Source organism: Aptenodytes forsteri, unplaced genomic scaffold (assembly GCF_000699145.1).
Source record: "Aptenodytes forsteri isolate BGI_AS27 unplaced genomic scaffold, ASM69914v1 Scaffold239, whole genome shotgun sequence".
NCBI classification, from domain to species: Eukaryota; Metazoa; Chordata; class Aves; order Sphenisciformes; family Spheniscidae; genus Aptenodytes; species Aptenodytes forsteri.
The window spans coordinates 1,097,402-1,122,976 of record NW_008794743.1 but is presented as its reverse complement, the minus strand read 5'-3'; the positions used below and the strand labels follow the sequence as shown (position 1 = coordinate 1,122,976).

General features: G+C 38.1%; 1 protein-coding gene across 1 annotated transcript in view; it reads right to left on the bottom strand.

Moving 5' to 3' along the window:
- TLN2 (talin 2) overlaps positions 1 to 25,575 on the bottom strand; it is a 178,200-nt gene that overhangs the window by 92,504 nt on the left and 60,121 nt on the right. The window contains exons 8-19 of the mRNA XM_009273990.1: positions 24,130 to 24,257; positions 18,758 to 18,821; positions 16,477 to 16,581; positions 14,468 to 14,623; positions 13,449 to 13,550; positions 10,756 to 10,832; positions 8,878 to 9,058; positions 6,952 to 7,065; positions 6,062 to 6,170; positions 5,121 to 5,329; positions 3,623 to 3,721; positions 1,113 to 1,280 (exon numbers count right to left, since the gene is read on the bottom strand). Of these exons, the coding sequence (XP_009272265.1) occupies positions 1,113 to 1,280; positions 3,623 to 3,721; positions 5,121 to 5,329; positions 6,062 to 6,170; positions 6,952 to 7,065; positions 8,878 to 9,058; positions 10,756 to 10,832; positions 13,449 to 13,550; positions 14,468 to 14,623; positions 16,477 to 16,581; positions 18,758 to 18,821; positions 24,130 to 24,257 (1,512 nt within the window). The remainder of the gene's footprint in view (positions 1 to 1,112; positions 1,281 to 3,622; positions 3,722 to 5,120; positions 5,330 to 6,061; positions 6,171 to 6,951; positions 7,066 to 8,877; positions 9,059 to 10,755; positions 10,833 to 13,448; positions 13,551 to 14,467; positions 14,624 to 16,476; positions 16,582 to 18,757; positions 18,822 to 24,129; positions 24,258 to 25,575) is intronic.

Here is a 25,575-nt window from a genome sequence, read left to right as displayed (position 1 = left end):
AAAGCCTTCTTATATCAGCCTTTTGTTTGTTTGTTTAAATAAAAGTAGTGCTTGACACGAGCCAAAAAACATTCTACTTCTGCAGACACAAGACAAGTAATAAACCCTGTAATCTACAGATTAGAAACAACCCTCCCCCATTTTGTTCAGCATATCTGGACAGCTTTTAGCAATGGGAAAACTGTGCATATCTTATGAGGAAAACAGGATGCCACTGGGTGTCTTATGCCATATTGAAGAAACTCACAGGCAGTAAGAACATCAAGTCCAAATAATGAAAATTCGTATATATGCATTACAAAAAGCCCTTGTAGCCAGAGAAATAAAGAAGAAAATATTGAAAATTTAATACCTAATATTGGCTATTAATTTTAATATAAACCTTCTGGACATTTCACAACAGTTGAATACCCATTTCCCTGCAAAAGATGACACTGCAGACTTCAAAAGCAGCATCCAAGTAGGAAATGTGAACTGTTTAATTTTTTAAATTAAATGAGTATTTTATTTATTTCTTTTTAAGACAAAAAAGGCTGCAGAAGGTGTAACGCTCCAATTGCAGACTTCAGAATTTGAGGCCTGATCTCAAGTCCTTTGTAATTTGCTTAGACTCAAAATCCGTACTTGGCCAAAAGCAATGGAGCTATTAAAACGACTGGCCTACTGTAAATTAGTGCAAATATATTTAAAACCAATGATCACCAACTTGATTTTATTTTCAGCAAGAATCCCAAATTTTAATTATTTAGCTTTAGATGAGGTGAACCCATCCTAATTCTAGGCTTTATTAGAAAACTTACATAGTCCCCCAGGCAAGCTGTGCTTCTTGAACCAGTATTTTTTACTTTTTTATTTTATCAATATTAGTAATTCATCAGATGGGCTCTGTTATCTGCGGAACCTTCTCTGCAGATTACAGTAACACCTCACATCCTCTGGGCTCCTGATTGCCACTGTTATGGGTGACAATTTATTAATAATCAACAACTTCAATATTACATAAATCTAGAGCTATGATATTAACACAGTATATTGCCTGAGACCGTTGGAAATACACAGAAGCATACACTCAAAACGATGCCGTGCCACCGCATGAACACTGCTAGCCTCACCTTCGCACAAGCCACAAGCTGGGAAGTAGAGAGTGCACACTGTGTAGCAGCAGCAATGACCCTGTTCTGCAGGACTGTATCCTCAGCGACCTGTGCTACATTCTTGGCCTTCAGCACTAACATGGCAGCAGCGTTTGCAACAGCTTTGGCCAGACTCATCAGAACATCCTGGCAAAATAAAGGGAAAACTCAGACTTACGAAGAAAAAAGTATATACTTTGTTTATAGTAAGATCAAGTCTCCTGAAGGCAAGACATTCTCCTGTATCAAAACTTTTTTCTGTTCTCAGTACAACCATTTCTCTATTTACATTATCAAGTTACTGGACTGAACAAGTATGGACTGTCAAATTTTGAATTGGCTCAGAGTCCATAAGAACAAATTTATGTCTCAAATTGCCATGTGGTTATCTTCACTTCCTGAGAATATGCTACTAGTACAAAAACATCTAGAGTTCACCACTAAACATGTGATAAATATCTGCAATAAGGATGACAACCTCAAGGAGCAAACTGCTGAGGACAGACAATACTTGAGTTAATACTAAATTCAAGTATTTAATTGTGCTTAACAGTAACAACAACTGCCACTCCGTTTTTGAAAATGCCATTTCCAATCACAATATTTCCTTGTCCATGATGTAAATACAGCCCTACATATTACTGCTCCAAAATATAACTCAAACCAGGTCTTAATTCCAGAACATTTTCCCTCGTACAAAAATAATTTAGTTAATTCTGAAACTGCAAAATGAAAACATACTCATGTTAATTCCTGCAATGAAAAAGGTCAGAAAATTTCTTCCCATTTTCCCACTTAAAATGCTACCTTCCGTATACTTCAGTTTTTTAATGGGATGGAGTCTTCCTAATGCCTGTACTGTTAACATGACCTGGCTTTCCTGTAAAAAGATACTACAGATACACTTACGCATAATTTTAACTTCACAGCAGAAAGAAAATCTTGGATTTCAAAAATTAAGAACACTAATTTTCATTTTGCTTTTCAGATATGAAGGCATGATAAACCATCCCTCTCCTTACCCACGTTCTTCAACACTCCACAGCACGTATCAGAATGTTTAGGTTCTTTCTCTTACCCAAGAAAGAGAGGGCTGCAATATGTACTAACTAGGAATACAAATGAGAACTCTGATGAAACTTGCAGACAGATTTACTAGTGGATCAAGTCTTTAAAGTGGCCTGTAAGTTATATTAGCAGACATCTTGCATACAGTGCGCTCCAGAGGTCTATCTGTTGCTGTAAATTACTTCCCCTTGGTTCTGGTGCAAAGCTTTTCTTGGTATTGAGTGAAAAAATCCAGACGTGCTTTTAAGAGAGCATTTAAGAACAATGGTTTTAAACTGCTAATAGCTAACACTGTTATTAAGTCATACAGGCATTATGATTTGATAATTGATAATATTAATAATCTTAAAGAATTTATGTTTGTAATACAATAATTTTCTTCTACTCAGTTTACCAAAAGATTGCGTAAACTTTTGGTTTACATGCATACATACAGACACAGCAAACACTTATGTGAAAACCACTACATTTAATGAGAAGAAATACTTGTTATTTATTAATAAACATTCATACATTCTTCATAAATACATGGCATAATAGGTCATTAGTTTGCAAAGACAGTGAAACATGAGGAAACACAAGGATTGAAGTTGTCTTTGTGCCTGTACAAGTTTTAATACACTGCTTCCCACAAAATCCCTATGGCATTCAGAACAATTGATTAAGACTACGCATGTCCTCCTGGAAAACTCAATCATAATCTTGCATCTGACACAGTGTACTTAGTGAAGATAGGCAGAGTTTTTAAAATTTTAAGTTTTTAAAAATAAGTTGTTTGCTGTTCCTTATTTTCTGTGTCTGACTTGGCACTGTGTGATATAATTTGCACTGTGCTGCAACTGAAGCAAATGGGAACTGTGATTAAAGCGTATCAAGCGTGACACAATGTCAAGAATTTTAGAGATCAACAGGTCGTAGGGTATCTCAAATTAGCAGATCTCTGGACTTCCATTCCAAATTTTCCATCTGTAAAATAGAGTGACAGTTCCACATCCTACAGGAAAGCTATAAAAGATATTATCCATGCAAAATTGAGGTACTGAAAGTCACCATAAAAGAAGCCAGCGATGAACGCAGTGGTGAAAGTAAAAAGCAGAGTAGAATTTGAAAAGCAAGAGTCTGACCAGTATGCAAATAGCACGAGCCATGCATTTTAAACACTGAGGGGAGTACAGTGCAAACAGCTCTCCATGAAGCAAGAAAGCATCTGTATGATGCACAGAATGAAGTAGGGTTCCTATGAAATCAGCACTCTGTGATTGTGTAATTAAAAACAATTTCATAATGCATTAACCTCAATTAGCATTGAGAAACTTCAAATCTAGCACTTCCTAAACGCACTTTGGGAAGCCCGGTTTTATGCAGGCCTCCTCATTAGAAAGCTGCACGGTTCTGACAGTGACAAGAAACCCCCTCATTACCTGGAATCTTTCATCTGTTTCATTCTCTCCAATCTGTCTCAGTAGCTCCCCACTTGCTTGCCCAATGCTTCCAGCTGCAGTCAAAACTGTCTGTCGAGGCTGGAAAAATATAATGATGAAATACATTAATTCAAAGAAAACGAGCTTTACTTGAATTTTAGATTTCCTCAAGGAACTTCTGCATTAGCCTGCAAGCAATACGGCTAAAAAAAAATTACAGAACAGAAATACTTTGGAAAAATCTTTACTTTTCCACACGCACAACTGCACACCCATATTTCAGGGGTTTCATCTGAAGTGCTCCCAGAGAACGTGTAAGGAATTTTGAAGAACTTGAATAGACATTGTTGTAATAACTCCAAGGATAATTAAGGATAGACAGTCAATATGCCAACTGATCTGAAACATCAGGAGATTTCATGTTCTTCAAAACATAAACACCTGAAGAGATCTAAGGCAAACTGACAGCAGACTCCAACTCATAACAACAAACTGATCAAGACAGTCTACCGTGGTCAGCACTACTCTCATTTCAACAGAGGGATTAACTTCTCATTTTGTATGTCAAAGTAGACAAAGATAGTAAAGAAAAAAAATCATGAATGAGTCTCTCTCTACTTCCTATTAAAATGAGTCATAGTACTGTTTGAAATTTGTTTCTAAAAGAGAATCTAGTATCCAGATAAATTAACTATTTATTACACAGATCAATTAACCTCTGCATATAACAGAGGTTCAAATATCAAGGTTGTCCTGGTTTCGGCAGGGATAGAGTTAATTTCCTTCCTAGTAGCTGGTACAGTGCTGTGTTTTGGATTTAGGATGAGAACAAAGCTGATAACACACCGATGTTTTAGTTGTTGCTAAGTAGTGCTTACACCAGTCAAGGACTTTTCAGCTTCCCATGCTCTACTGACTGAGAAGGCTGGAGGTGCACAAGAAGCTGGGAGGGGGCACGGCCAGGACAGCTGACCCCAACTGCCCAAAGGGACATTCCATGCCATGGGACGTCATGCTCAGTGCATAAACTGGGGAAAGCTGGCCGGGGGGGGCGCTGCTCGGGGACTGGCTGGGCATCGGTCAGCGGGTGGTGAGCAATTGCACTGTGCATCACTTGCTTTGTGTATTATTATTATTACATTATTATTATTATTGTTATTATTATTTTATTTCAATTATTAAACTGTTTTTATCTCAACCCACACGTTTTTCTCACTTCTACTCTTCCAATTCTCTCCCCCATCCCACCGGGGGGGGGGGAGTGAGCGAGCAGCTGTGTGGTGCTCAGTTGCCGACTGAGGTTAAACCACGACAAAGGTGCAAGCCTTAAAGGCATAAAGACAGAGACAGATGAAGGAATAAGAAGTAGTCAAAAGAACTGCTTGCACAGGGGACATTATGTGGCACTGAGCATGTGAGGCTTAGAAGCTAACATGCCTCAAAAAAGCCAAAGCCATACACTTCAAAGACGGAACTTGAGAAGTTTCCATTTACTCACCTCTCCTGAAGTAGGTTGCACAGCCTTCAACAAGTCTGAGACAGCACTGGCCAATGTTCGAGCAGCTTTCAGAAGGTCTTCTCCACTTCCAACTTCATCATCCATGAGAGCAGCAAGCAATTTCACACCTTTAGACATCTCAGTGAGGTTGGAAGAAATGGTTGTAATTGCACATCCCACAGCAGTGTAATCAGTGTCAACTGGGTCCCCTGGAGAGCAAATATTTTTTCATGATCAGAATGCTTTAGTGGTTAAAAGGGAGAAAGGCAGCTACCACAAGCTACACTCTGGTGAGAGACAAAAGAGACATTTCAAGATAGCCAAGCAATGCCTACTAAGTAATTTCATTTCAAGATAGCCAAGCAATGCCTACTAAGTATTTTCATTGTCACTTTAAAAAAATTAGAGACTGCTATAATTTCTCCAATTTCTACACTACTTCTACAAGAATTTATCTTCTAATAGAATTTCTCTTCATTCAATGCAATTTGCTGAGAAGTCCACAGTATTCAGCTATTTCAACATTGAAAGAACCCAAGGTAATACAGTATTGATCCCTTTAAGCCACTCGCAGCTCCTTCAACTTGTAGTTTGCTGAAGAAAAAACCACTGTCTATAAACACATCATCTCTCTTTAACAACTGTCAGATCAATAATGCTTTTTTGTAGTAACCTTGCAAACACTCTCTACTCTACTTTGTTGAATAAGCAAGCTACATTTTATCTTCATCAATGGTTGTACCTTTAGTGCAAGGGATAAACTGGAGATACAAAAATTGTGTTCGGAGGGACAGAAAGCTTGTTCCGCACGTCAATGCACTTAGCTATTGGGGTATTCTGAAGAAAATTTTTTTCCAGCTGCCCCATACTCAGTCCCTATGTTACTTGAATTAGACTGATAACTAGGAGACTGCAAGGAAATCCTTCCCTTTGCAATTTACCTGCTGTAAGGTTAACAACAGACGCAGTTCCTGCAGTGATAGCATCAACTTGAGAGTGTATTTCATGTTTTGATTCATCAACCTTGTTCTGAACCCATACTCTCGATGCCTGAAGAGCAGTAACAAAAACAAGAATTCAGGATTGCAGTGAGGTTCTCTAAAAGGAGATCCTATGTAAATATCTCGTTCCTTCATGAACCTTTAAAAGTGAAACAGAGGACAACCACCAAGCCCTTAAAGTGAAATATGAAAGCAGACATTTTCTTTTGCTGACTCATTCACTACAGGACTGCTATCCACTCTCGATGCCTGAAGAGCAGTAACAAAAACAAGAATTCAGGATTGCAGTGAGGTTCTCTAAAAGGAGATCCTATGTAAATATCTCGTTCCTTCATGAACCTTTAAAAGTGAAACAGAGGACAACCACCAAGCCCTTAAAGTGAAATATGAAAGCAGACATTGTCTTTTGCCGACTCATTCACTACAGGACTGCTATCACATTTCAACAGCTGCCCTTTCAAGGTAAATGCCACAAACAGTGCATCCATGAAGGTTAACCACTCTTGACTGACAGCTCCCCCTAAGCAATAGTCTCTTGATCTGTCCTCCTGCCCTAATGTGGATCAGGAATGACAGAATCATATTTTGTACTTATAATAAATAGGATTCCAGACATGGTTATGCAAGGAAGTCTGCTACATCTAATCTCAGAAGACTGATTAGAGTGAGGTGGAACACTGTACATTAATTCCTTAAAGAGAGCACAAAAGTTTTATCCCATTTTAAAAGCTTTAGCGATACCATTTTAGATTCAGGGACAATGACTAAACTGATCTGTAAACACCCCAAAGCATTAAGATCCATTTCTGTGAGGGATTAGAAAAACTCACCATGTCCTGCCCTAGAGGTGGTAGGTTATCAACTTCACTGAGGTCAGCTTGTGCCTGTTGAACAGCATGCATACTGGTATTAATAGTCCCCATCAAGGCCTGCTGAGCTGAGGTCTGAAAGGCAAAACAAGGAAATGGTCGTGTGCTATGTTCCAAATGATACTTCAAGCAGATGTTACATATGCGTGAAGACACAATGAGTGACAGCAATCCAGCAATCACACCAGGCCATTTGAGATAGCTAGCTTTTCCCTGGTGCAACGGAAAAAGCAAAGCTCTCTAACACTCCTCTCACACAGTCTTGATTCTGTCTATACCATTTTACACTCCTCTGTACTTTCACACATTTATAAAATGCTGAACTTTCTCAGATCAAACAATGCCCAATAGACACACACAAAAACACCAAGCTGCCATCAATATGCATAAGCTAACAGAAAACTGAAGGGTTTTAGGTAGAGCGGGATGGCTTTCTGTATTGGGTGTCTGCAGCAAGGTTTTGGCTGCGGGGTGGCCTCTGTAAGAGGAGGCCAGGGGCTGCGCCATGCCGGGTCCAGAGCTCGTTCTAGACAGCTCCAACAGACCCACCGCAGGACACAGCTGAGCCCAGCAGCCAAGCTGGTGGTACCTCTGGGAAAACATCGTTAAGAAAGGACAAAACATCACATGGCAGTGACGGGGGAAAGAAGGTCAAGAAATAGCCCTGCAACCACCAATGTCTGAGAAGGATGGAGAGGAGGTGCTCCAGGCAGCAGAGCAGAGATTCCCCAGCAGCCCACGGCAGAGACCACGGCAGAGCTGGTATTTCCCTGCAGGCTGTGGAGAGGGCCATGCTGGAGCAGATATCCACCCTGCAGCCCACAGAGGACCCCACACTGCAGCAGGTGGGTATTTCCCTGAAAGAAACTACAGCCTATGGAGAGCCCACGCTGGAGCAGGGTCCTGACAGGAACTGCAGCTCATCGGGGACCCACACTGGAGCTGGTTTATCCTAAAGGACTGCAGCCCATAGGAAGGACACATCCTGGAGCTGGGGAAAAGTGTGAGGAGGAAGGAGAAGCAGAGACGGGCTGTTATAAACTGACCATTTGGGAGCAGGGAGTAGAATAGTCAGAAATGAAATAGTAAAGTTGAGTCTGGGTAAAAAAGGGGGTAGTGGGAAGGTGTTTTAGTTTTTGTCTGTTTCTCACCATCCAACTCTATTTTAATTGACAATAAATTAATTAATTTTCCCCAAGTTGAGTCTGTTTTGCCCATGAAGGTAATTGGTGATCCCCCTGTCTTTATCTCAACCTATGTCAAGATAAAGCTTTTTTTATCTTATTGTCTCCACCCCACCCCCATCTTGTTGAGGAGTAGGAGTGAAAGAGCAGCTGGGTGGGCATTTGGCAACCAGCCAAGGTCAAACCACTACACATACTACACTTCTAGTGGTATGTCATGATCCTAAGCATTGATTATATTCTCTACAGCCTGTTTAGGCCTTTTGATAGTCTTTTAATTTAAATGAGAAAACTCAGCATTAGCTTTAAGCCTGCTAAAAAAAAAAAAATCTAAATTGGTGGGCTAGTGATAAGCTGAATGTAAGCTTTTTTCTTTAAATTGCTTACTTTTGCCAGTCTTTAAACCTTTTTTTCTGACCTGTGAATACTAGTTTAACTACTTAGAAGTAAAGAGAAGGCTGGAAGAGCCGGCTTTAAGGAAAATGAGGAAATAAGTCAAAACGTGATACCCTAAATATTTCAGGGATGCTCAAAACTTACGTTCAGTAGGACAGCCAGGAAGTCACACTCAATATTCTCCTCCTGCTCTCAGTAATATGTATAACATGCTATTTCTGACTACTTGCAGCACAGAGAAGTTTCAAATGCAAAAAAAAAAAGTTTCAAATACAAGTTTCAAATACAAAACAAGGATATTCCTCACAAGTGGGGGCATATGTCCTCTGTGCATCTGACCAATTGTGACTTGTTGCTGGGGAGAAGGCATGATGCCAATGTTGAAAGTCTCTGGGCCACTGGACCCTGAACGCATAACAGCTGGTAGTGCCACAGAGCCATGCTCCACCTTCCCTGTTCGGTTGAACTGCTGCTGCAAGATGGTAGATCTAAAAACAAACAAACAAACCAAACCAAAACAAAAAAACACAAAAAAGAAAAATCCAATACGGAGAAAATTAGTTAGCTCCTGCAAATCAAGTCCTGCCGGATGTTCTTCCTTTAGGATTTTAAATTGCATTTCACAACATTTGGAGAAGCTGGAAAAATTTACAGTCTTTTTTTCTAACTGTTTTCTAGCATATTAGAAAAAAAATTAATCTGGGGCTTTTGGCAGATCAAATATTAATAGCACTAGTGAGCAGGCACTAAGGAAAGAAGGCAATGTGCAGTTTTGGTATATGTGGTACAATGGCTTTACCCCCCTAAGATGCATGACAGACAGAACCAGAACAAGGTTTACAGCATAACAACTGCTTTGTTTCAGTTGTATCATAGGCTGGATCAATAGAAAATGGAAGCATGAACCCTGTGGAGATGCCTTTTGCAAGTAATCCCTAAATTTGGGATAAAAACTAACATTCTTTCTTCCCTCTTTATACACACATGCACACACAGTACTTGCTAATAATCTGGCAGCTTATCAGATAATGGGCAGGGAGGCACGATACTTTCAAGAATAATAAAGTTACTGTCATCCATGGTCATGAACCACTTTGCCAGATATACTGCTCATACTTAAATATGGTTCAAGCTTTAACAGCGAGAAGCGTTGACAGGAATTCTGGCTTTAACAACAACAATCTGCTGGGGAAAAATGTAATTTCAGTTGTGAAAAATCTTGTATTCATCTATTACAAGTTTTGGGCTTCTCTGCACAGCACTTAGCTAACAGTATACTCTGGAAGTGATTTGGAAAGGGCAATGTCAAAAGAAAGCACATTTGAACATGTGTGATCCATCAAAAGTTGAAATTTCACATAAGGCCACATTAAAAATCTAATATAGGAGATACGGTCTATCTCCTATAAACTGTATGTTTAACAATAAATCAAATAGACTTTTCACATACACATTGCTGACACTGCCATCCTTGGAGTTCCAAGAGGAGACTTCAGTGGCTCATTACAGCTTATAACATCACGAACCTATTTCTATGTCTTCACTGCAAGGAAAGATTTAATATTCCTTTTCAAGAGTATGGCCAGCTCTACAGTTCTGCTTTTTGCTATATTCAGATACTGTCCATCAGAACCATAGCTTGACCTACTAGTACCAAAACCTTACCTTTACCCACACCGCATATATGATTGATTTGTCTAAAGTGGTTTGGTGAAATAAGCCAGCTCTGTTCATGACACAGTGTACTATTAAACTGACAGGAGGCAAATTTACTGGAAGCCATGGACCTAGCAGACACAAGCAACTAAAACCTTGTAAAACCTAGGTGTTCACATGAAGATCAAAAATCTAATATGACGTTTTCAGCTCTGCATCATTACTTTCTCCCCAGCATTTTACTGAATTATGGCCTGAGTTCCTTTGGTCAAGGGTCAAGTTACCACAAACTGGTACTACTGCTGGTTGCCTTAACCAACAATTTTAAGACAAATCTTGCTCTTTAATCCTCAAATGAAGCTAGGAGCCTTCTGAATTGCCTGGGGATAGTACTTCCTGCTGTTAAAATACCCTGTAGGAAATTATTCTTTAACAGTAATAACTATACTATTTCATTTGAAAAAAGCTGCCACAGCTAAAAGGTGTCACTCTTAAATAAAGAGCATTTCCTCCTGTTGTATACACTCACTTCTTGGGTGAAACAGATTCTTCCAACATGGTTGATTCCTCATCACCTTCAAGCCCAAATCTATCTTTACTTTGTTTCTGGAGGGGGGGAAAAAAAAAAAAGTTAACAATGTGTGTCGCTTTTTGCTTTCTCTCCACCATTTCCTCGCCATTTCTCAGAAACCTAGTTAAATCATTTGCAGAGTCTTGTCCAATGCTGAACACCAGACTTTTTGGCAGTGTGTGACAATATAACCTCCACCTCAGAAGAGGTGCCCTTCAGCATCTAACACCAGTAGATGTTCTAAGCCCTGGCAGATTAAGTACATAAAGGAAAAAAGCCTAGCGGTGCCTTTTTGAACAAAGTGGTATAAAGAAAGTGCTGAGACACTGTCTTTTCTCACAGAAAAAAAAAATGTTCTGAGTACCGAGTGATATGCAACAACAGCAAATCCCGGCACAGATAGGACACGTACCATTCCCTTTCCCATTCTCTTCTAACTCAGGAACATCAGACTGACTCAGCTAACTAGAACTCAGCTACAAGTCATATTTAGCATCCTGAAATGTTACTATATGGTGCTACCTACCACTAGGAAATACATATCCATAGAAAAGATGATAAATTTAATGCCAAATCCAAGTTATTTTACGATAGTTACTTCAAACTTCTGGACAGTCTGCACATCTGACTTTGTGAGGCAGTTTTTTATAGTGGTATAAGGGAGGTAAATATACACAAGAGGAGTAAGTATAAACCACTAGAAACAACAGGAAACTACCATAAGTCATAAAACTAGTGCCCTGTAAAAACAGCCTATTTCTACTTGTAACCTAGTGCAAAGATACTGTCTGCTTTCCACCTTGTTAAGAGATTTGGAGTTTGAATATACATATATATGTATAGAGAAAAATCCACTACGACCTTGGGTACATTTAACAGGAACTCCTCATGCACATCCATACACCCCTCCCCCCAACTTTCTCCAAAGAAGTTCTTACCATTATAGTTTGAGTTTATGCATGAACTGAAAATCCCTATTTCTAGTCAAGATTGTGCCTTACTTCCATATTAATGTGAAGTAAAAAGATATATCTAGATTAAAAAATGGTAAAAGTTACTCAAGTTCAGGGTTCCCTGTCAACTGATTAATGACCTATCACTGAAATTGCAGGACAAGAGGGTTCGGGGGTAGGGAGTGTTACACCAATAATACTTTAACTGAAAAAAATGTGCCACTGATCCACATCAGAGCAATATAAGTTGGAACACTCCAAAACACACCAAGAATTAACATTATGCAACTGAGAGCGATAAACCGTACTTTTAGGAATGCATCACAGAGATAACTTGGGCTCAACAATTGAAAACTGCATGCTTCTCATATGCACCATGAAGCATCATGGGTGTTTATTACTTAACCTGTTCCTAATTCATTAGTTTTAAAACTGGCTGTGTCAGCAGATTGTAAAGAAGAAATCAAAGGACTGGAAGGGAGTGGAAATACACACATCTGTGTGCTATCCAGACAGAAAGGCTGCTTTCGCTTGGCATTAGAAAGCAAAGCTACTTTTGAAGTTTAAGAGCTAGAATCAAGTTTTAAACCATCTATAGAAACCTGCAGTTTATTTAAGATTTATTAAATCTGAGACTGACAGCCTCAGAGAAAAAGGCACGTACTGTGATGAATTCTGGCAATCCTCCTCAACCTCTGATTTCATAACATTTGATGTTATATCCTACACGGTTCGCATGAACAAAGGCAATAAATTCTCCTGTGCTGCTTAACTTTCTGTCATTTTTTTACTATTAAAATCTATTACAGCAAATAGCAATGTAGTTTGGTTGAACCTTAATAAAGTAAAAATCTGTCAAGGAGCAACCAGTGCTATTTGAAACACCACACTTTTCTTAGACTTTTCTTCTTACATGCTTAGAGTATGGCCATTCAGCTCCATGTTTGTTGGCAAAACCGGTATTTTTTGCTGTTGCGCTTATTTACTTGTGAATACTTTGAATGCTGGAGATACGTATCAGCCTCTCCTCTCTCCTGCCAGGCACACTCCATAAAACCAAGTTTCAAGACAGTCTGGCCTCTTCACAAACACAGATTTTATCTCTCTCTCTGCATAACTGAGATGTAATTATTTGCTTAACTGATCACAATATTTTTAAAGCAATATAATTTTTTTTAACTTGTTTTTTTTTTGGGTTTTTTTTTTTTTTTTTTTTTAGTTTTGCCAAAAATCTTTCTCAGCTTTGATGCATTATGCACAAGAGCTGCTGGACCACTATTGTGTAGTCCTTAATGTAGTTTTAAATACTGCTTCCACGGGATCATTTCTTCCCACCTGATTCACTTTGGTCCATAGCTTAAAATCCATAGTTGAAGCTTTAAGCTCTTCTCTGGATACACACTCACAGTCAGCAGTTCACCTTCCAGACAGAAAAAAACAAAGCCCAAGCGTGCTGTACTGACCCTGACCCATACTACCCCTACAGTTAACAGCCTTGATACTTTCCAGAAGCACTCACTTAAGTTAAACAGAAAGAGCTTATATTACTTAAAGGTAAAAATAAATAACATCAAAACATAAGATACAACACTGACTTCATAAGAGAAAGAAAACTGCAGCTTGCACACATTTGAGCTTTTGCACTGCTGTACAGTGATTTTTACTGCATTTTTACTAAAAGTCATCTTAACACTATACCTTCTTTAGGATGATATCAATGTAACCTGCAATTAATTGAGAGATCTGTTCTCCTTCAGTGGTCTGTACTGAGTAATAGCTTTCCTGATATTCACCAAAATCCTGAGGAGGAAAAAAACCAAACAAACCTCTTTGAGAATGGAAAATAATAAATGAAGAAACAGTATCAAATATGAGTGAGAGAATTCAAATTTTAAAGTTCTTTGTATAGACATTTTATTATATCCAACAGTAAATGAAACTGCTCCAAGATTCTAAACCAGTCATATGGGGGGTGAGGGAGGAGAGGGAAAGGATGCTTTTTATTGCAGCTTAATCACAGATGTTTCATAAATTGAAATGCCAGAGGACCAAGAGATACTCAGTCTGACTTCAGACTCAGTCACTGAAGGATGGAGAAAAGTCTTTAGAATTTTATTCTAAAGCATAATCACCCATGCAATTGGAAATTAGATGCACATGATTAAAGTGAATAGAATTTTCTAGCCACTGTCTCTTGCTCTACCACTTTAAATAACCTTTTCATATCCAAACTACTCTTGTTGCAGTGGTCTCTTATGGACCAAATAATTAACAAAACATCACATTCATGAAAGTACTTGAAGTCCATAATCATCAAATGTATTAATGAACCATCTAGCTTTGTTTATGCTCATATCTTGCAAGTCACAAAGTGCATTACAAATGGCAAGCACCATAAGGGTTTAAGCAGGTGTGAGTAATGATGTTTTCTTAACTGTTTTAGTGGTTAGGTACAGAACAGATTTAAACAGTGTTTTTCGAAAAGATTTAAACAGTACTTTTGGGGAACCGGTCTGTCTAGAAACATCAAAATACGGACTGACCTTAGACACCAGTATGGGCCAGTTTATTAGTTTAGGACTCAGTGACTCTATATAGTGCTAGAAAATTACGGATGGAATAAGTTACATTAAAGAAACTGTTCTGAGTATAAGTCCATCCTCCTTTCTCCTTGCCACATAGATCCCTCTTCTTCTGAATATATACAAGAAGATTACCAGAGTGAAGCTTTTAGGTGAGGCAGCCCAGCGTTTCACAGTTGTCAGCGGCCATTCCTGCAACACTTCTTTGGTCTTCTCATCCACACGCATCACTGAGTCTTTGGTGACACCCAGCAAACGAGGAACCAGCTTGTTTTTGCCTTTCATTTTCTCCTATAACAAGGTGTGGAAGATTGTTTTTCATTCAAATGGAGCTCGCCATAGGAGAAAATAAAAGCACAATGGAGTATACTGACAAAGGGAAGCAACTGGCATGCAGACGAGGACAATTTAAAACTCCAGGCTCAGTTTGTCTGGTCACAGACAGTGATTTTCAAGCAATGCATTAACATTAGGAAGCTCTGGTCTTTACTGGATCGTTACTATGCAGTTCAAAAGACATTCCCTCTTCTCCCTCCTGCAGGAAACGGAAGCATTTTAGGGATTGTGGTAACAAATCTTTGGAAGTTACTTTAAAAAAAAAACCATCATGGCAGTCCTTCTAGACACAAGACCTCCTCTGTAAAACCATATTAGAGAAGCTGAATGGGAAACTGACATCAGGAGCACTGAGAAGTTAGGTTGCTCCCACCATTTCCCTATAAAATTTCTGGAGAGGTAAAGGAAAGGAAGGCCCACTGGGGCTGATAATTAGGCAAGACCAGCCATAATTTGTCCCACGTTTTGGATTTGAAATCTTAGTTACTTTCAATCCACGAGAACACCCTAACCATTGTGATAAAGAATATCACAAGGGGGCTGCCAGCTGGTATCTCCTTATGTGTTGGACATTCTGCCTCTTTAGTTTCCCAAGGTTGCAGAGCATAGGCCCAAGCTAACAACTTGCTACATAAAAACCATCATAAACCAGAAATTAATCCACACGTCCCATTCCCCTGAAATTATGTAAGACGTAAAGAATCAATTCCTATTTACATAGTAGATCATTTGATAGACTTTTAAGAAGACCAGTTATTCCTTCCAACAGAAGTTTCATGACATGGTTACTTGATTCAGTGACTGTTTGCTTTAAGCTATGACAAAAGAAAGCAAGATATTAATGAAAAGTACAAAGATATTTTTATCTTTTACCATACAGGTCAGCTACATTGCGTTAACAAATCCCCACTGAATTAGCAGCTTGTTCTAAATGTGCATACTTGTTAGTTTTAATATTTTAGTTACTGAAAACTGCGTACCATAACTTTAGTATAGTTTCTAATAGACAACTTAGCTCAACAGCTCCATTACAGAGTTGAGACTCTTTTCACCATTAATGGTGCCTAACAAGACATTTTTGCTTGAAGGAAGCAAGACTACGTAATTCTTTCAAAGCGTACCGTATTAATAGCAGTATCCTCTGCACATTTTTCATTGTATTTTCACCCTCTATCTGCTTCAGTAGAATTTGTGGATGACTAAATACTATAGGAAAAGACAACCTATTGATATTCAGCAACCTACAAAGATTCTGTACTGTAACTGTGGGAACCTAAGAATGAAAACATTTGCCTAAGTTTAGCCTCCTTTCCATTGTATGTCAGTGGTTACTGAATATTCAGGCACTCATGCTTCAGTCCAGTTTTCACAGCAGAACGTCAGTATGTTGGTACCAAATTGTTACAACAGCCTTAAGACCATGACCTGTTTTACTGTAAGGATTAAGATCATGCAGCTGATTAAGTTGTTCATCAGATGCAATTCATATCATCATTAAACTGCAAAACAGGAATAACTTATGAGTTCTTTGTTTTTCTGAAGACAGTACTTTGTTGGTAATCAAAAGAAAAAAGAAGAAATGTCAATTTAAAGAAATTAAATCATGACAGACTCAACTTTCTTTGTGGAAGCAGTATGACAAGGATCTAAACTGAAATTATAATTCTGTCCCACATAGTAATTTACACATTTTTCCAAATGCTGCTTTCAGAAAGAATGCGGAAAGAACATCTTTGACCTTCACCTATTGCAGAATCTGAGGCAATACATAACCAACCATACAACATGGTCAGCAAGATGTACATTACCTTAACAAGAAAAAATGACACTCCGTAGGTCCTCAGGGAACGGGCTAGCTTCACATACTTCACTTTGGCTTCTATTTCAGTCATCTCACCACAGTTTTTGTGCTCCTGTAAGGAGAGTTCAGTATCACTTAGGCAGAAATAATGCTTTCTGGAAACAAACAAAAAAGGGTATAGCTTTTACCTGTTTTAAGGATGCTTAGTTAATAATCATTACAATTAGAATATTTGAAAAAATACTGGCTAGAAATGTTAGTAAGACTGTAACCCATAATTCCTCACATCGGAGAACATAAACAACCTGTGCAAATGGAACACTCCTCTTTCACCAACATCCATTCTATCTGTGCCTCAGATCAAGCACATTTAAACCACTTCTGAAACAATTTAAAATTCTAGGTATCGCTGCTATTTGACACCATTAGGTTTCATACAACTAATGCCTCTTTACTCGGCTTTTAAAAACCATTTAAAAGTCCCAGCTCCCATATTTTTTTTTCCAGGAACAGACTATTTATTCCTGCTTTGTGCCCAAAACTTCTGATTCATGAGAGCCTCACGCCTTGTAATTGACCATTTGTCATCTCTTGTAGGTATTTCCAATGGGCTTTTTTCGCCAGTTGCACCGTTATCTACAATTTTTTCATCACATGAAAAGAATTCTACAGGTGAGGAAGAAGCAATGATTTTTCTAAATATTTCATCCTGAAATACTCATCTAGGTGTGTCTTGTAACTCAATTTCTATTTATTATTTAAACAATTTACTCATTAGTAAACTTTATTACCTGTAAGTAATGACAACTACCAATATTACCTATTCAAACTTCATCTTAGCATCTGCTCTCCTACCCTAGACTGTTCTGCTGAAAATCCTATCCCAATGTCCTGCTATTTACATACTCTTTGTTGGATTCCCTATCACATCCCATCTTCCCCTCACATTCTTCTGAACTGCTGATTGTCACCTCTTTCATGCAGATTGATGGCAGCAGGGGGAGCACCAAGAACACGGGAAACACTTTCCTACTCCAGTTTAAGTTACCATCTTGACTATGTTCCACCGAGGAGCACTGGGAGGAGCAACTGCAACTCCAAAAACCCTTTTGTATCCCAAGGACATAGACTGATCATATCTGTCAAGTTCACCACAGAGAACACAACCACGATCCCGAAAGAGCAAGGAGCTCAAATGTAGTTATTGCAGATGGAACGTTTGACGAAAATCACTTGCCAAACTCAAGAATTTTATAACTCAGGGAAACAGCTAATTTTTTCCAAAAGACAACTTGCTTATTCTACCTTGCTGTTGTATCTTTGCCCAGCATCAGTGCCCTCACTGATGAACTTCTTGTCCATGCACTGAAGTATGTAATGATTGAAACTACTCAGAAATCATATTTGACGTGGGCAAAAATCACATGCTATGAACAGCATGATAGCGATACTCAGAAGTGAATGAATCTTTTTTTGCTTAAACTGCAACATCACTGCCACCAGCTAAAGGTATATGGAAAAGCGTTAGACATCCTCACCTACGAGGAAGTACTACAAGCTCCAGGTAGAACAGACTTACTGAGTTACAGAATTCCTAGACTGGGAGTGTAACAGACATAGCAAAGTATGTTATCTGTTCCTACTCTTCAACTTGCCTCCCAAATTGAGATCACCGATCACTAGTATGTCCTTCTAGAAACCGTATGACTTGATTTCAGCTGTTGACCTCAGAATTTTTCAACTTATATTGTATTGCCAAACTTGTATTTCAGTAGGCACAGATATTTAGTGCATCTACAGTACTCAAACTCTGAGACCACTTCCAACAGTATCAGTACATTTTATACTCAGCTGCTTCAGTCTTTTACAACTGTGTGATTCCCAGACACATCACTGAACTCAAGCATTAGCTAGCAGAACTCCGTATTACTTGAAGCTCATGCTTGAATAATGAAGGCATGAAATTAAAACTGGTTTTCCTAAATGTGCTTCTATTTTAGTATAAATACACATCCTTACATTTCAATGCAACTGAGAAAAAGGTCTTAAGAATATTGAATATTCACTCTCTCCCCTTCAAAAAAGTACACTGAATAATCATCAGTGAAGAAAAAAGGATCAGGACAATAAATCTGCTGAAGAAAGAAAAGAAAAGCTGTCAGATTCTTTACACTTGATTTTCTGATAGTTATATAATTCAAGTATACACAGAGTATACACCTGTGAAAGCTCATATTTTTCTTATAAAGGAAGTGAAACTACAGGAGGTTTTTCAGCCTCACAATTACCTGAAATATTCTCTTTTCAGCCCCTCTTTGTTTGGTATATTCTTTAGGCAGGAATTCTTTTAGGCTAGAAAAAAAAAACCAAACAAGTCCATAGTTAATGGTGCCTTCTTGAGGAAGGATACTTTCCATACTCCTTTATTGGCACTAAGTTCCCCAAGCTTCCTAAAATGGGCATAAAATACCTATACAATGAAACAAAACTCTGGCTAAGTAGGGTGAGAGCAAGAGGATACCTTGCATAATTAAGAAAAACACTTTAGTTACATCCCCATGTAATAGCTCTTCATGTTTTGAAAGGTCATAAAAAGTAAATAATAGCTGGGACACTTTCCATTCTTAAACTATATGATGTCTCTCAGCAGCTCAGAGAGGTTCACATCTAAATCCAAATACACTCCTCATAATCTGGGGGAAGAAGGGGACATCAAAGCTTGAGCCAGCTCTGCGTCTGAGTTCAGACACTGCTATTACTTTCCAGTAGCACTTTGATTTACTGATGTGCAGGACCAAGTTTTTCCTTTCTGTCTTCCAAGAAATGTTAGAACACTAATATTTTACTGAAAAAATGCAAAGCCATTTAAGTGGACACTTAATACCAGCCACTATCTCAAAAACAAAGTCATAAATAACCAGTCCTAATTTCTGTAGCGCTCAGATACTAAGCGTCTCAGAATACAACATGAACTAAGCAAGTTCAGCCTCCATGATAGAGTTTAATCAGAATCTTTAAACACCTTACCTGTACCTCCTTGCTGTGTAATAAAATAAACCCTTTATCTCAGCCAAACATCACCCCAACTTGAAGACATTATCAACTTCATGCTTTAACAAACATCAGTTCTTTTCTGGATTGCACCTTCCCATCTGGAACACTCTACGCTGATGAAACTATGTCATATATTGAGCGGTTCTTTTTCAGCCTGAAGAAACTTCCACAGTTCAAAAAATTGGTTTCTAAGGATCCCCCCTGCTTTGGACTATTAAGAAACACGAAAAAGTACGACTGGAGAATCTCCTCCTCATTTTGACTTATTCAGTAAGCAAGCACACTATTAACACAGAAAGCTAGAACTACCTACTATCATGGAAAGTTACAAGTTTTGAGAAGGATGGATTTTTTTAAACAGGATTGGCAAAAAATTCGCCTTGACTGTTCTGTGGGAGTTTTTTTGGTTTTGTTTTTTGGGTGGATGGGTGTTTGTGGGTTTTTTTTTGTTTTAGTGGTTTTTTTTTTGTTTTTAAACACAAAAGCCTGCCATTGCAGACAACAAACAACAAAACTCAAAAGACTAAACCAGGATTTTGTGCTTTCTTCAAAAATACTATTCAGTAGTGAGATCATTCATTTTGTTCTTTCTACAAAGCTCTAGCAATATAAATCAAAGTAAGAACAACTGTCCTTGCTAATCTTCCTTCCAATGCTCCAGTAGTTACATCTCACTAATACATGATAATGATATCTCTTCTCACGACTTATTTACACAGACACATCATGGGGTGGGGAAGGCTGGAGAGCCAAATTAATTTTGTAGATAAGGGCTGAATACAGCTTATTATCCTAAAAAGCTAGTGCCTTTATTCTGAAACAACTAGTGCTTTTATACAGAATTTCATAGGTTCAAACCAGTTTGGTTAAATTCATTTCCAAGGCAAATGAAAAAATAACAAACAAACCAACCAAACAAACCTGAGTTAAACCCAGTTTAGTTCTGGAAATTGATTTATATAGAAAAATGATAGGTATTAAATCACTTCCAATTCTTATCTTTTATTAACTAGAGTTAATTTTGTCAGCTATCTGTATGTAGAGAAACTATTAAGCCCATCACATTTTTAAGCATGTCTACTTACTTTGTTAACTAATATACACTTCAAGAAGACATTGCTGAGCAAACATTATTTGGAACTTCTTAAGCAGCAAGAGTTAAGAAAATAACTTTGCGCTTTGTCCACTAAGCACCAATTGATATACTCTTGCACATGTAGCTGGCAGTTAGATCAGATGCTTTTTCCTTGTATCACCTGCCATTATTTTTCAATCAATAGACAAGTAGTCACCTCAACTGAAAGGGTGAAATGCTAGTTGTAAACAGACTGAAATTATTTTAATGCTACCTATAATCAAGATATTTTCTTTATGATGCAACAAACAATAGTTTCACTTTATTTAGCAGCTTGTTTAATGGAGTTAGCAAAAACACCTGCAACATATTATTTAGCCTTCTTTAATCTCTTTAATTACACATTATTACAATGGACAATGAACTCAGTTAAAAAAATCTAATAGCAAGCAGTGTTTATGTAACTTCATTTACTGTTTGTTCCTACAGTTCTTAAAAAAAATTATACGAGTGCCAACATATTGATTGTTTTTCATTAGCATAAGGTATATCCAGTGTTCTTGAAAAAGACAGTTTAAGACAGTAAAACAGGCTAGATTAAAGAATTGAGCTTATTGGTCACCAAGCATGCTTGGAAATAAAAAGCAGAGGTGGGCAGTTTTAGCTGCTCCTTTCCTATCTCTATATGAATAGTATGAGTTCTTCGTTAGATATTGTCTCAGCAAATTTAAACACAGTGTACCTCTGTAGGTGCAATGCAAAACTTCAGCTGTATGAGGAAGGGCACGAAGAAGGACTATTTGCAATTTGATAGTTTAAGAGCTTTCACAATTTACTTTGGCATGAGCTTCAAGGAAATTCCAACAACTAATACCAAAGTGTTAACAAGATGCAGACAATAATCTTCATCTGTGCCAAGAATCATTTATCAATGACAAAAAAGGATACAAAAGATCTCTCTATATAAACATTGCAGACGTGTCAAACTAAATTAAGCTGTTTCAAAACAATGCTATGAAATACTAATACTATTCTGTTACATGCTGTTTTCTGTATGAGCTGGCAGATTCTCCTTAAGGGAATCTGTAGCATGTTCAGGTTTCAGTGGTGAGTGAATGGACACCTCTGAAATGTATTTCATACTGAGCTACAGCATACGGTTTACATAAAACATAACTACTTTCATACTTGAACAGAATCAATGTTCATCCACCAAAAAGTAGGAAATAGTTGGATGAAACTTTAAAAAAGCTCAATGTTTTTCAAGAAAAAAAACCCCCGAACCTAAAAAGATTTTTTGAAAAGACGAGAGATGCCATTTTCAGGGGAAAAAAAAAAAAAAAAAAAAAAAATCAGCATTTATCAACACTTTATATATATTGTTCATAATGAGTCAGGAGTGCTTGGCTTCTTTAGACTCACAAAACAAAAGCATGAGATTTCACAAAAAGGCTGTCACGAAGACTATGTATAGCCAAATGCATACAACACTAAATCATAAACATGTACACTTGAAATTAGAAGGCAGTGACTAGGGACTTATGGTTCTAGAGCAGGCTCCTCTACAGAGGGCAGAAAGAGAATTACTTCTAAGTCAGAAATCCTTAATTTTATGGAATTGATTATACACCAGGACAGCGAGCAATTACACTTAGTGACCTGCAAGGCTTGATCCTAATACAGTCAAAGCCCATTTAAATGAAAATAAAACAAATGTAGAGAAAATTCCCTGCAGAAAATAACAAGGTTCTAAATCTTGGAATTCCGGTTCTAAGCGATTTCCACTGGAGTAACGTTCTCTTTCTAACATGTGTTTCAGCTATTTATACCTTTCACTTCTATTAGGATAAAAAAAAGATAATGCATTTCATACGTGTGATGACTTATTCTGTGATGGACTTCAAACTATCTAGCATTGAATACAAAGTAGAAATATCATCCAGACAGCAGTTTCAGTCCACCATAAAACACAGTTAATGTATGTGAGTTTAAAAAACAGAAAAAAGAAAAAAAAAATCTTTACATTGAAAAGACCACGTAGAACACCTAGAAAAACCTAGAAAAATTTAAGCAACTGAACTCTGCACAGCAGTTTGCTTTAAAAATTAAAAACAACTATTGCTGGGAACACCTAGCTCTTGAAATCATAACCATGACACAACAATAGCTTGTCATGAGGTAATACCCTAATGGTTTGCTGCAGGAATACCCTTGAGTGAGTGGAGGGAGAAGGGAAGAGTAAGTAGACAGTGGACAAATTCCAGAGAAAGACTGTTGCGTAACTGGTCACAATTCTAGGGAGTAAGAACCAGGAGTACATTAAAGCTATTACACTGGGTCCCCGTAATTCTTAGAGACATCAGTAGCTCTATTACGAAATGTTCATGTGCCAATTGGTAGCAGACAGATAGTACAAAGAAAAGCTGATTATTAATTGGAACTGAAGGATGTTCATTCACATGGTTTGTTTGCATAACCGAACTGCTACTTCAGGAAAATCTTTCAAAAGTAGAAGAGTTTCAAACAACCAATGTTGCAGTGTTGCATGTTCCAAAGCAAGCCACCATTTTAAAGTGATCCCCTGAGATACAGTAAACCCCAGATTCAGGCTCACAAAGGAAGCATAAGAGTCAGCACTGAGCACTTGGCCAGTGGAACAGGACAGAAACCAAATATGTACCCATTGTTTTGTGCATCCCATTAAGGTATCTATGAGCCTCATATGCAGGCAAGGCTTGATGGCCTGTGCAGTAAACAGCCATCTTTTACCTTCCTGCATTCCTTTCCTCAGACTCCAGTCCTCAGTTGATTCTGCTGCACACAAACCAATCAGAAAATCAAAATCAGTAGAAAGATGGGACATCTAAGTTTCAGTCAAACTAAACTTTCCTTGCTGATAGCAGTAAAGTAAGTATCACTATAAAGGTTAAAGGATGGGTCACTTGTAAGCAGGACTCCTGTCTACGTCTGAAACAGAGCACAATTCTAGATACCTATTCATACAACGGCATGAGAGGGTGAATCTGAACAACTGATTAATGCCACTAAAAGCTTTGGAAAATTTAACCTCTACACACAGCAATATTAACTTTATTCAAATGACAAAGCATCTTTCCATTCATTTTCCCAGCTAATCAAACATCTGTGATATATAAAGCGTTAAACCACGACACTGACGTACGCTTAATTCACACATGGCATTACTAAATGCAGGCAGAAGTAGACTTCTAAGGAAGAACAAAATCCCAGTTTTCCCACATTACCAGGTGGTTGGGGAATCCAGCTGTGTACTTAACTGGCACCCTGGGGGGAGCTGGTGCCCTGCACTGCCTAATAAGACACTGCCAAAGGTCCCCTCATCAGTTGGGTTTGCTGACTTGTGCAATAAGGCTCCTTTCACAGGGAGATTGCTACAGAAAACACACTGAATCTGATTACCTCTGCTTGGAGTACTAAAATGCATTTAGTCTGTGACAACTCAACATTAGTTACATTTGAGGTCACCCAAATTTAGAAGTTAGAAATGTTTACTCTAAAAATCCAGGTTTGTGTTTGTGTTCTACATGAGGTCCAAACTGGATCTGTGCTTGAAAGCCTCCAAACTCGCAGGCCTTCTCAAAGGAGACAGGATGGGAACCATTCAGAATGTCATCACGAGCCTATAGGAGGTAAGCAAAGACATGTCAGGGACATCCAAAATAACTATTCCATCTCTGAAATTCCTTGAAAGCTTGAACATGGCCCAAGAATCCAGCACCACACTTCTTTGTCTGAATGTCTTTATTATTCCATTCTGGATGTGTTTATGAGTAATAAAATAAAAAAAAGGGCTAGATTATTTTCTGGTGAATATCTACAGAGACTTATTGAAACCACAACTGCAACAACTTTCATCAAAAAGAGGACTTGACACCCATTTCCTGCCGTACATGTATATAAAATACAACATATGCATATACACTTATGTGTATGTACACATACATACAGATTTATATGTTTGTGTACATAACACACATGTAAAAGCTTTTATCTTACCACCTTGTAATAGCAGGGAAAATGATCTGCATAACTAGTAAGTAAAAATCAGATTACTATTACAGAAATGGCAACAGGAGAAGGCAAACAGCATTCTCCTTCCTTTTGTTTAAATTTAGGGGTCATAGAAGATGATGGATGTTATAGCTCTGGCAACAGAAGGCTCATCTATCCATAGACAAAACAATGACAAGGCAGTATCAACACATACTGTCATAACAGTAGCCTGAAAGAAATACCCAAGTGGCAGGAGAACAGCTCAGTGTGATAGTCTTCTAAAATACCTGAAAAATGTAACACAGTCTTACAAGCAATGCCATCTTTATCTTTTGTCTCAGAGTTTCAAAATGTAATTTAGAGCAGGCCCATTCGAATCAGCTGCAAGTATAACAACTGAACATCCCATTAAACTTCCAATTTTTTTTTTTTGTTTTTACTTTAAAAAAAAAACTTTAACAGAGAGTTTAAAAGCCTACTTTTTTCAGACTGCATTACAGCCAACTGCACTGGAGCCTTCAGTTAAATAGTTTCTTCTGCATAAAACTCTTAACTTTTCTAAGGTATGTATAGTACCTCTAAGAGTTTGGGGAACCTGCCTAGGTGGACTCCCACCACATTACATGATATGGTCCATTTTGAACAGGAAGCCTGCCTGCCTTGTGTGCTGTCTGGGTTGAAGACTGGAAAGGGAGTGCAGAAGAAGCTCTCTCACTGATCAGGTGGAAAAGAGATGAGAAGCGGAAAGCTGGCTGCAAGACTGACCTGAGATTCCGTATTACAGAGAAAGCATCACCTAAAGAAGAGAATGGGGAGAAGAACTAAAAAGAACAAATTAAAAGACTGAAGACATTAATGAATTTTAAGGAAACCAAGACAAGGACGTGAAAGTCAGTGGATTTTTGGTTGAGTGTCCATTATTCGGTTGAAAGTATTTGATTAAAA